Source organism: Nyctereutes procyonoides, unplaced genomic scaffold (genome assembly GCF_905146905.1).
Source record: "Nyctereutes procyonoides isolate TBG_1078 unplaced genomic scaffold, NYPRO_anot_genome, whole genome shotgun sequence".
Taxonomy (NCBI): domain Eukaryota; kingdom Metazoa; phylum Chordata; class Mammalia; order Carnivora; family Canidae; genus Nyctereutes; species Nyctereutes procyonoides.
This window is the reverse complement of record NW_026575041.1, coordinates 3,358,212-3,370,880: the sequence shown is the minus strand read 5'-3', so window position 1 is coordinate 3,370,880 and position 12,669 is coordinate 3,358,212. Positions and strand designations below refer to the sequence as shown.

At 46.4% G+C, this 12,669-nt stretch overlaps 1 protein-coding gene across 1 annotated transcript; it reads left to right on the top strand.

The window, feature by feature from the left end:
• The first annotated feature begins 1,170 nt into the window (after positions 1 to 1,170).
• On the top strand, positions 1,171 to 12,136 carry KCNE3 (potassium voltage-gated channel subfamily E regulatory subunit 3). Its single transcript, XM_055320808.1, has 3 exons — positions 1,171 to 1,274; positions 6,953 to 7,115; positions 10,076 to 12,136. Exon 3 carries the CDS (start codon positions 10,113 to 10,115, stop codon positions 10,410 to 10,412), a length of 300 nt encoding a protein of 99 aa, XP_055176783.1. The 5' UTR covers positions 1,171 to 1,274; positions 6,953 to 7,115; positions 10,076 to 10,112; the 3' UTR covers positions 10,413 to 12,136.
• The last annotated feature ends 533 nt before the right edge of the window (positions 12,137 to 12,669 follow it).

Here is a 12,669-nt window from a genome sequence, read left to right as displayed (position 1 = left end):
AGGATGACTTCTTCCTTGAGAGGTGATTGAGCAAAAGGTGTAAGTGGGTCAAAATATGTAACCACAGAAATAACAGGGAAGTAACGTGCTTTGATAAAGAATAGCAATTTTGTATGGCATTCTGTCCATGCAGTGGGTCTTTTTAAAATGATAGCACTTCTTACATATAATCTGAGATTCTATGATAAGGGTACGTGCTTCAGATATTCTGGAACACATCTTTGTTTGCAAGGGAATGAGAGCTGGCCTCAGTTTATTAATAATTATGCCAAAGTAGGAGGTTGTTAAAAAGGGCTCTGATAAGGACTCCCACAGAGTCCCTCAGAGGCTTTGCCTGCCACTTGTCCACTCCTCTGCCTACAGAACCGCCCTGACTTCCCAGCTTTCGTTGGCTGTTTGTCTTTCTAGAGCCTGTAGTGTCACCAGCAAGAAAGCAATAGTGTGAGGGAGGGCCTGGTGGCCAGAAAGTGCAGAGTGTTCTGGGGCCAGGACCAGTGAGGTATGCTGGACAACAGTTTTCAGGGCATGTGAAGAGTGTTGAGACTTAGAAGGAGGAGACATTAGCTGGGGTGAAGAAGAGAAAAGTGGCATAGTGAATTCTGAGTCTGAACCCCGCCACTGTGCTGTTGGGAGCCTGGGCAAGTTCTTCCCCAAACTGGGCCCCTGCATTCTGTCTGGAAAAGATGGCTTGTGTTAGAATCAGGTGATTTCTCCAGTGACCATTGGCTTTAATGTTTTGCATTCTACGATCTCAACTAACCCAAACCAACACCGTGCGAAGCACGAGTTTTACCCATTTTACAGCGAAGAAGCTATGGCCCAGTGAGGAGCAGTGACTTGCCAACCACCACACAGCCACTTAGGAGCAAAGCCTAATTCCACCAACACCCAACGCTCAGCCTTGCGTTTAGATCAGCCTGAGGCTGGGCGAGCTGAAGCCAAGTGAGAGGCACTCGGTCTCCGGTCCAGGAAGCAGGCGCTGCAGGGGACGGAAGGGTCGGAGCCCACAGCCGGCCGGCCGTGTGGGGCCAAGCAGCTCTGGGCGGAGGCGCCCGAAACCAGCCTGGGGAGAAGTGGGTGTGCTGGGGGCCGGGCGGGGCCGGGGGAGGAGGCGCCCTGGGAAAGGTTAAAGGGAGCAGAGCGCAGGTCGGGGCGCAGACTGTGCAGACAGGCAGACCCAACGCGGAGGGTTGCTGTGCGGGGGGCACCCAGGGGCACAGAGTGCGGGGTCCTATCTAGAGACCGGCGCCCCTCGGAGTCTTGCCAAGAGGCAGGTAAGGCGCACTGGCAGGGTCGGGAAGGCTGCGCTGCAGCGGGGGGTGGAAGTTAGGGGTCTTCCCGACTCCGTTGAGAACCCCGACCGGAGGTGGGGCACGGCTCACAGAACCGAGGTGCAGGGATCCCGGGGCCCCGCGTGGGAGTGCAGAGCTGGGAGCCTGGCAGTTCCAGCCTGAAAGCCACGGGGGCTTGCACCGGCACTCAGAGGCTCCAGGAGGGAGGCTTGAAAGCTCTTTCCACGTCCACAGGTATGCATGCGAACACCCGCGGGGCCGCAGCGAATGCACGCGCAGAAATGGCCTTCGGACCCTGCGCGGTCTTCTTGTTTGGCGGGAGCTGCTTGCTCTGCGGAGCCGGCTTGCCCTTTCGCTATTGCATTGTGCCCCGGGCCTGGGGACTCCCAAAGACGCCTTTAGCAGTCAGGAGACCGGGTTCTATTTTACAGATTGTGTAAACCCGTGCAAGTCTCCTACTGTACGCCTTGTACTTTCTTTGCCTGGGTCACTACCTATAAAATGAGCCTCTTAGTCCAGTTGCCTGTACACTCCATGTGACGAGAGGAACAAGGTCTGGACTTGGGATTCTTTTATTTAGAAAGCAGATGAGTTCAGACAAACCCTTGTGTGAGGGTCCGTGAAGAGCATCTCCTCCTATCCCTCCTCCCCACTCTTCACCAATTTGTATGTGGGGAAACTGAGGCCCAGGGGGGCCATAGCTTGCCCAGGGACATACCAGGAGAAGCAGAACCCAAGTCTCCTCACTTCGAGTCCAGGGCTATCTCCATTTTACCTACAAAGATGCGTGGTAAATGTGTAAGCTCTTCATTATCTCCTGGGATCCATCCTCTTTGCTGGTTCCAAATGGAGGAGACGCCTGCTTGAGGCATGGGAACTGCTTTCAGATTTCTTGACTCCTTATGATAGCCAACAACCTTCTTCATCCCTCACTCACTCCACACATCTCAAAACACAGTTCTATCCATAAACTAAATGCATGGATGTTCCAAATACCTACTAGGAGGTAAGACAAAACTCCCATCTTACTGATGGGGAATATGAAGCCTAGGGTGGAAACATGACTTAACCAAGACACATGTCTAGACATGGCCAAATAGGGGCATGTCTCTTGATTCCAGCTCTGGTATGTTCTCCATCAACCCCAGGACTACCGAATGGTACCATTAAATGAAAAGGGACTACAGGGCTGATCAGAGTATGAGAAATAAGGAAGACTTATTTTTTTTAAAGATATGTTTATTTATTTTAGAAAGAGAAAGAGAATGAACAGGAGGGGCAGAAGGAAAGGGAGAAAAAAAATCTCAAGCAGACTCCATGCTGAGCACGAGCCCAAAGAGGGACTTATCTCACAACCCTGAGATCAGGACCTGAGATAAAATTACGAGTTGGATGCATAACTGACTGCACCTCCCAGGCACTCCAAGGAAGGTTTTTGAAGGAGGAAACTGTGTCTGGGAATCAAGAAGAGTCATAAGTACTGGCTTCTCCTGAGGATAAAGAACCAAAGGAAGGGGGGAGGAGCAATATAGCGATGGCTGTTCTTGGTAATCTGGAGTTGGGGGTAGGGAAACAGAAAAGGAAACTGGCCTGAACTGCTAGTAATTCTCTCTTATGTTTCTATAATACTTGGGAAATTTTTTAAAGATTTATTTATTTATTTATGAGAGAGAGAGAGAGAGGCAGAGACACAGGACGAGGGAGAAGCAGGCTCCATGCTGGGAGCCCGACATGGGACTCAGTCCCAGAACTCCAGGATCGCGCCCTGGGCCAAAGGCAGGCACCAAACCGCTGAGCCACGCAGGGATCCCCAATATTTGGCAATTTCTAAAACACCTTCCCCTTTGTTGTCTCCCCCAGTTCCCATGTAAGGTAGACAGGGCAGGGATAATTATCCCCATCTCATATATGAATTTCCGAGGAAATAAAGGCAGTGCTCAAGGTCACATAGCCAAACATATGGTCAAGATTGGAACCATCAGAGGCACACATGAAAGGCAAGATCACAGGCTGGGTGACTGGAAATTGGACTGTGTGTATGCAATGGGTGGGTGTGTGTGGCCACACCCTGGGTAGGTACACAGGGAACAGGGTGGCAAAACCACCGTTAGTGTTTTGGGGCCAAGAATGTTTGCCCTTTGGATTGCATGGAGTACAGGTACAGGGAATGTCTGGGCTTCCAAAGAAGGCTTAGAATTCTTCCTTCTTTGAATCTCTTCTCTACCTGACCAAGATAGCTTCTTTTCTTTGCACCTCTCCTTTCCCAAACCAAATGGTATCTTTTTCTCTGGAAGTTGCTTTAAGTACTATAAGTTGTTTTCATGAGTGTGTATGTGTGCCAGATGGGGGATTGTCTAATAAGAAGAGGCACTGATTCATTTATTATTGACTAAGTGCCTACTATGTGCTCAGGTCCAGGGAACAAAGAAATGTATGAGGCAAAGGTCCTTGCCCTCACACCTCACAGCACATAGTTTAACATACCTATTTATATGTATCAATGCCTACACACACACACACACACATACACACACACATATAGTTTCAGTACAGCATAGTGCTTGAATAGGGTTTATGCACTGCACTTTAGGAACAGATAAGAGGGAGAGACTAACTGGCTAGGGAGTGGGGAAGGGGGAGGGGTGTCTCAGGATAGGGTCTCAGGAGGGTGTCTCAGGAGAGGTGACATTGGAGCTGGGTCTTGAAGGATGAATAGGAGTTCACCAGAAAGATTAAAAAGAGGAAGGGGACTCCTTTGCCTAAGAAAACAGCATAAACAAAGGCGAGAAGAGTGCAAGTGCAAAGAATGTTTGGAGCTCAGTATCATATGGCACAGGGCATTGGGTAGAGCTGTGGTGAGATGGGACTAAAGGCAGAGTCACATCCAAAGAAGCTTAAATGACAATCTGAGGAGGTTAGTTAGACTGTTCTACAGAAAACAGGAAACTAAAAGTAGGTCTGTGGATGGGATACCTATTTGTGGTCCCAGCACTACCCATCCTGGGCTGTGAGACCTTTCACAGGTGATCTCCTCAGGGAGGGGTGCTCTACTTTCCTCTGGTTGAATGAAGGTTGTACCAACAACATGATTATTAAGATCCCTTCCAACTCAGATTTTATTCCTGTGTGTCCTTCCAACTCTGTGTTAAGTTCCATTCCTTTAACTCCTCTCTGACTCCACTGGCTCCCCAGTCAATGGTGGTGACAACCTTGGTCTCCAGGGTTGTCTTTGGATCCCCTATCTTCCTTGTGTGTTTTCCCCCCTTGCCTCTCTTTACCACATTTCCAGGCAGTTAACTCATTCATTCTGAAAGAGTAGCTGAAATATAGCAGTGGGGAAATCAAAAAAACCAATGGTAGAGTTTTACTTTTTCCCAGAAAAACCTGGAAGAAAACCTAAGATGCTCAGCTCATCCTTCAGATCACAGCTTTACACTTCTACCTCCACCTTAGACACCTGTGAGTTCAAGTCAAGAACATTTAAAGATGGGGCACCTGGCTGGCTCAGTTGGTAGAGCATGTGACTCTTGATTTCAGGGTCAGGAGTTCAAGCCCCATGCTGGGCACAGAGCTTACATTAAAAAAAAAAAAAAGGAACATTCAGGAAGAACCTGTTAATGTGCAGGAAATAGCAATAGAGTGTGGAAGAAGAGAGTACTTCTGGCTTGTCTGGGGGAACAGGAGTGATTCTGGAGCAGAATGGACCATAGGAGGTGAGATTATAAAGAAAGGTTAACTCTTCTAAAACATGCCAACCCCCCTTGCCAGATCTTTGATTGGTGAGAATGTGCAGCCAGAAAAAAGCAGTAGTATGGAGGTAGAAGACCTGGGACCTCAGAACATGAGGAGGCTGTGTTTGGTATGATGCACAGCTCAGATGCTGCCAGGGAATGTTGCCATCGGTAGTGGAAGGAGCACCCAAAAACAGCACATGCCTCCAAAGATCTTGGTTCTCATGAGAGATCTGCCCTTCACTAGCCATGCCATTTTGTGCAAGTCACCTTCTCTCCTGGAGCTTCAGTTTCCCCATCTACAAAATGAAGGAGTTGACCTAGAATCTAGATTCTGAATAATCTTTAAAATATCTTTCAGCATGGTCAGTCACTGTTCACCTTCCTTCCTTACTGGCCTATCTTCTGTTTCAAGTTAAGAACTCTACAGAGCAGAGCTCCATCTCCCCCATTATGAACTTCATAATCAGTGACTATCTTGATGAGTGAAGCCAAGGAGTTGAGAAAGAGGAACAAAATTCTCAGTGATGCCAATGGCCAATCCTTGGATGTAGAGGCAGTTCAAAGAGAATCAACCTGTCTCTTTATCTGCTCTCTGTCTCTCTTGACCCAGCACAATGCCCATGCACCCAGGCCCTCATTCCTACCCCAATCCAGGACCTAAATGTGTGTAATAGTGGTTTCTTTGCTTCTCCTGTCAGAACCACAAACATCTGGGTCTATCCAGAGAGGCCTCAGGAGGAAGATGTGAAGGATGAATGGTTTCATGAACCTTTAGTCCCGTCACTGAGCCCTACCTTGGCGCCCACCCTGTCCCCCACACTGTCCCTCGACCCCATTTTCTGCACAGAGTCTGGTTCCTTCCCTGGCTAGATCACCTGGGCAGAATGGCTGTTAAGAGGAAAAATGAACAAGTCAATCGATTTAGCTCTCAGTTTATCTAGTCAGGCATATTCAGTGTAACTCAGTCCTGGGGCTCAGTTACAAACCTTAATCTGTGAGAACAAGGTCTGCAGCCTTTTCTATCTTGTGATTTAGGGGCCAAATGCCTCTTCCACCAACCTATATCCAATGTCCCATAGTCTCAAAGAGTAGTTTTGTGATTTGTACCCTCGTGGGATGTTAGAGTTGATCTTACCAGATTATGTAGATAAAACCCCTTCATTTTACAGATGCATACAGAAGCTGAGCCCTAGAAAAGTCACATGCCCTACGTCACACAAGTAACAGCTGAACCAAGACAGCATTTCCTTCACTGTAAGATGAAGAAGATTAACTAGAGATTAGACTAGATGGACTCGGAAGATCCTACCAGCCTCCGCCTTGCAAAAATAAAACTGCCACCACATCTGTGCAGCGTCTAGTGTCAGGCATTGCAATTTTCTTCTTTAATTTTCACAATGAGCTGTGCTACAGAAAATGCTGATGCTGTGACCATATTTTACCCAGTCTCTCCAAATAGGTTCATTGGGAACATCATTTGTTCCTATGTAAAATATTGACCCGACTGCCAGCTGCCATCATCATTCCCTTGGGTCTCAGCCTCTGTCAACCTTTTAGAGGCTTTTGCTAAGATACCTGTATGCTTGGGAAAGGAAATATTTTCGTCTGCACTATTAGCTAGTCCCTGAGCGAGAGCCCACATGTTAAACTGAGGCTTCTCATAAAGTCACCCAGACATTGCAGGCCTGGAGTTGGGTGGCAGCAATCAGACATCCCTTGGCCACTGCACAGTTCCTGTAACTGCAACCCTAGACTGGCCTGACCCAGCTGCTGCAGGAAGGGGAGGGGAAGTGGGTGGGGGTTAGTACCCACAGCAAGGCTATTGCACAACTCTTGAGGCCCCAGCCTTGGGAGATCCACCCTGGTTCTGAAGAGTTTTCTGTGTGTCTGATTCCTTCCTTTCCTGCCGCCTCCCCTGCTTTCCAGCTCTGGGACTTTCCCAGCTCCCAAAGTCAATACTGAGACCCCAGATGTGTCCAGAGACACCCTGAAGAGGCTGAGGGGCTGAGGAGCCCTCAGGGAGATTCAGAGGCACCCACAGGGAGATTCCTGAAGCTGACTCCGAGCCAGAAGATTTACCCGTTATTTGGTGAGTATTCCAGATTCAAGTTGCCCTTCCTCTGTCCTGTCAGTTAAAACTGCCTTGCAAGGACATCTAAGAAAACTGCTCTGGGAAAGAGTCCTGGACCACTGGGAACAGGGAGGCTTCATCTTCATTGTATGTATTGTGTATATGTATTTTCTTCTCAAAAGTGGAGAATAGGATTAAAAAAAATTTTTGACCATAATAAAACTGTGTGCTGAAGCAAGGGAGGCAGGGCAGGGATGATAGTCTTCTCTTTGTTGTTGTTTTTAATTGTGGTAAAAAAAAAACACATAAACTTTACCCTATTAACCATTTTCAAGTGTATATAGCTCAGTAGTATTAACTGTATTCACATTATCATGCAACAGATCTCTAGAACTTCTTCATCTTGCAAAACTGAAACTCTGTACCTATTGAATAATTCCAGATTGAAAATCATTTTGACAGATGAGGAAACAAAAGCCCAAACAGGGCAAGAAGCTCATTTCTTTCAAAGTGGGCTCTTCCAGGCACCCCATCTATCTGTTATCTCCTTGTAAAACAGTCTGAGGCTCTTTTTTCCCTAAACTCGTCCCCACATGTCTCTCATATCTCACCTCTCTTCTGGCCCCCACCTTGTTATCCCCATGGCCCCAGCACTGGACTCTGTGTCTTCTACCTGAACTCTTTCAAGGCCCTTGTCACTGGGCTCCCTGCCTCAATTCTTGTCCCCTCCAGTCCACATAGCAGCCAGAATGTCCTTTCAAACACAAATCTGATCATTGCATCCCCCTTTTAAAGTATTGTCCCTTGGTTCTTCCCCAACTACAGAATAAAGTTCTAACTCTGCAGTGTGGCAGTCAAGGCCCTCCATAATCTAATCCAGGGCAGTTTCTCTATCCCATGTCCTATCTTATCCTTCCACACATCTTACACTCCAACCCCTTTATGCTACTTTCTATTCTTCTGAACATTCTTGTCATGTTTGTTTACCTCTTTACATTTCTTGCCTTCTCTACCTCCTAAAAACCCTTCTAGGTCCAACTCAAATGCCTCCATCAGTCTGAATACTCTCTGAGCTCTGATCAGAATTTGTCCCTTCTTTCCTTAAGCCCCAGTAGCCCCTGGCTTGTCCCTTGCATTATGGATCAGCTGGCAGTATGTCTCTAAGTGCAGGGACTGAGTTTGAGCCGCCTCAAGCTCCCAGCATGAGGCCTGCCCAAGAGTGGGCCTACATAAATGATGACTGGCTGAATGATTAGTTGAGCCATTAATTCATTGTGCTGCTGCTACTGCCTTCTGTTGGTCGATAAGAAGGATGAAGAAGGCACAAATTTCTTATCTGACAAGTGGGGTAGTAGATGAGAACCTCTGCCTCCTGGATCTTAATTCCATGAGCCCTTGTTCTCTTCCTTTCCTCTATACAGACAAGGTAGTCCAAGCACCACAGAGCAGGGAGCCCCCAAAGGCCTTGCATGAAATGTAGGCCAGTCCTGGGTGATTGCTGTGTTTTTGAGATTCTTCTTTTGCATTCATAAACATTGGCCATGGTCATAACTGTCATCTTTTCCGGGAAAGAGACCTGGATAATAGTCAAGTTTGTTAACTTTGGTTGTTTGACAACTCTACCTAGATAAAGGAAGGCTTTGAAACCAGTCAGTGAACTCTGAGTGTGTATGGCCTATGGAAAAAGTCCCTAAAGTAGCCATCTTTACTGGAGACCATTGAAAGAACACCCAGCAAGTCACAAGGTAGACCCTGGAGGGAAGCACAACACCCAGCTAGTCTCAGGGTAGTCCTCTAGACTTTAGGGAGAGACACAGCCCTGCTGACCAGGAGCATGTAGTCTGCTGATACCCTTATCAATAACAAGAGAATAGCCACTTATTGCCTTATACATAAGTGCTGGCTAAAAGGAAAGGCTGCACTGATAAAGCTTGTGGAATATGGTTAAGGGGTAGGGAGCACTCAGTGAAGTCTTCCTGAAAGAAGTGAGTGTGGAGCCTTGTTTAAAAGGAATGACATGGTTTTTTAGAGACTAGGATACAAGGCTGTCTTTGGATATTATTCTGTAGACTAAGAATCTCTGAGAGGAAGAAAAAGAAACATTTATTATATACCAGTATACAGTGACTATTTTGTCTCAAAGCAGGATAGTTGAGATGCCTGTGTTCTTTCTCTAGGGTAGGTAAAACTCCAAATCGGACTGAGTGATGCTTTCACTCCCCTCCCCTCAGCCCAACCCTGTTCTTTTCCCTGGTGTCTGCAGTGATTATCAGCCTCTCCCTGCTTCCCCCACCACCCACATTTCCAACAGAATTTGTCCCCAATAGGTAGGAATATCTAGAGTGTTTGTGACATAGGACACTTGAGAGATCAAACGACTGAGCCTCTGGCCTCCAGGTAGGATGAAATCTAAGCCATCCTCTCTTGTAAATGCTCCCTGTGGAATATAAAAAAAAAGAACTGTGTTGAAGGAGGGTTCTGGGGAATGTCTTCTGATGGTGCCACACATTCCTGCTGATAGCTGGCCCAGGAGCCAAAGGAGCTCTAAGTTGGCCATCACAGAGAGGGACTCTTGTCTTGGCTCTACTTCCAATATTCTCTGATCATGGACAGGCCAGTTAATTCTCTCTCGGTCTTGGTTTCCTTGTGTATAAAATGGAAGTAGTTAGAATAAATAACCCCTAAGGTCCTTGAAGCCCAAAGCTCAGTGATTTATAGAATCCAAAGAAAGATTAATATGTGTTACAGTGGTGAAGGAAGGCTTTATTCCACAAGTCTATACTGAGCATCTGTTCAGCGCTGTCTTATGTGCTTGTGTATAGCAGTTAATAAAACAGATATGGTCCCTACCTTACAGTCTAATGGAGAAGACAGACAAACTGTGACATTGGGATTTTAGCTGGGGCCTACAGGGGTTGGGCGGGAATTCAAACTGCAGGTGACAGAAGCCACTCCCCTCTCTTTTCTGTAACCAACAGAGCGGCCTCCTTGCTCCCACTCCGGATCTCTGTTGCTATGGAGACCACCAACGGGACTGAGACCTGGTATGAGAGCCTGCACGCAGTGCTGAAGGCTCTAAATGCCACTCTTCACAGCAACTTGCTCTGCCGGCCAGGGTCAGACGACCTGACTGGGGAGCGGCGGGCCAGCCTACCTGGCCGTGATGACAACTCCTACATGTACATTCTCTTCGTCATGTTTCTATTTGCTGCCACCGTGGGCAGCCTCATCCTGGGATATACCCGCTCCCGCAAAGTGGACAAACGCAGTGACCCCTATCATGTGTATATCAAGAACCGTGTGTCTATGATCTGATGCTAGGGGCCTGGGAATGGCCGAACATCAAGACACTGGAACTCAGTTATGGACCACATCAGGCCTCAGTGTCCCCATCTGTAAGATTAACAAGAAATAGTCCTAAGGGAGGTCATCATTACAGTGGGGGGAGAGGGGCTGGCAGACCTGGGCCTTGTTGGTAAAGATTTTGTTTTCCAGTAAAGATAGACTTTATAAACAGTGGGAGCCCCATGAACAAACATATAGAAATTGCAAAAGATAATAACCAATGATTGGTCCAGTGGCTGGGGGTTGGGGCCTAGAGGCTGGAGGAAGGAGAAAAGGAAGTTGTAACAGAGGGAAATGAAACAGGAAGATGCACTGAGGACACATTTTTTGATGTGTTATCTTCAACGGCCATGAAAAGCAGCAGAGATTCTCCCATATCACCATAAGAATCTGAGTAATATGACTTATTTATGTTTGTTCACATTTTTTATGTGTTCTAAGATATTTAACATTTGTGATTTTACCCCCTATGAGGGAAGCAAAGTAAGTACGATTCTAGCCATTTGGGCCAGAGCAGGGCTATAAACTAGGACCTAGGAATTCTGGTTTCCTTGCCTACTGCTTTTCAAAACTGTGCCACCATACAGGACAGGATCCAGGCCTGAAACTTCTATGATTCTGGGGGCCCTCCTTAAGAAAAAGAATTCAAAAATATCCTGCTTTTGCAAATATTACAAAAAACATATTGCCATGCTAATACATTACTAGGACCCCTCCTAAAGTCCTAAGAAGCCATGCAAATGCGGACCCCTGAATATTGAGGCTTTTTAGCTCCATCCATGTCACAGTGTCCTTCCCAGCCACATCTCCAATCATTACCTCAAACACAGCCTCTTCTGATTTGATGAGATTCTATGAGAAATTTTCTGATACCAAATTGAAATCTGCTTCTTGAAGATTATTATTACACCTAGAGGATTATCAAATTAAAAGAAGGAGAGTATGTAGGGATCCCTGGGTGGCTCAGCGGTTTAGTGCCTGCCTTTGGCCCGGGGCATGATCCTGGAGTCCCGGGATCGAGTCCCACGTCAGGCTCCCTGGATGGAGCCTGCTTCTCTCTGTCTCTCATGAATAAATAAATAAAATCTTAAAAAAAAAAAAAAAGCCTCAGTGTGCCTGAGCTGCTTAAAAGAAGAAGAGTATGCAAGGTAGGTACCTGATTCAGTAGAAGGATTCTGGTACATGAACTGGCTGGTTACTTCTCTGATACTTTTCTCTCTTTGGCACAATAGAATAGTAAGACCTCAAAGTCTCTAAGGGCTCTACCAGTTCTGACATTCTGGGTTTCACATACACTAGGTTAAATAATAAATTGTGTTTGTAGGTCAAAAGCAGCTGAATATCAGTGGTTTTCATATGATCCAGTCAAATATGTGCAATGTGGCAAGTGAATACCTTACAAGCTACAAATCCCAGGTTGGAACCTCCCACTGTTCTGTTTGATTCTATTTAAGGGATCAACATGGGGTTTCCAGAAGGCCCTACTGAAACATACATATTTGTATATAGCAGAAACTCTGAAAGAATACTATAATAGCAGTTATCTTTGAAGAGAAGGATTGTGGGTGATTTTCCTTTTCTACTTAAAAAATTTATGTAACATTTGATTTATTGACCATAAGTATATTGCTTGTATAATGGGCAGGAGGGGGCTGATTCCACTTTGAAAAAGTAAAAATAAAGGCCTGTGTGTTTCTTAAATGGAAGATCACAGAACACATTCACTCCCATGAGCAGTTGGTTGTGTTCACTCTCTGCAAATCGGTGCTGAGGCCCATGTATGCTCAAGCCTCTCCTTAGCTCTACTTGAAGAAGAAGGTGAAGATCTACTGTAGAAGATTTGACACGTGGGTAGGCATCATTTTCAGAAGTCTGCAGTTGAATGGGACTTTAGAGGCCACTCAACCCAAACTCCCAAATAAAATAGGAAATACAAACATAGATAGGTATGGTCAGGCTAGAAGGGTTTTAAGAAATGAGGTTGAGTAGATTTAGAGGACTCAGAGAAATCTTTTAACTAGGCTTTGAAAGATAGGACTGATCGAAGTGGGCAGAGTGAAAGAAGAGAACAAGACAAGGGAAGCTTGTGGGTAGAAATGTGGTGAAACCACACTTCTAAAGACAGTGGTTAACTGGGAAATTGAGCAGGATGTAGGCCCAGTGGGGCATGTCTGGGACTTCAGTGTCTCTCCCCATGGAAGTGGCTTCCCTTCACATAGCCCTCACA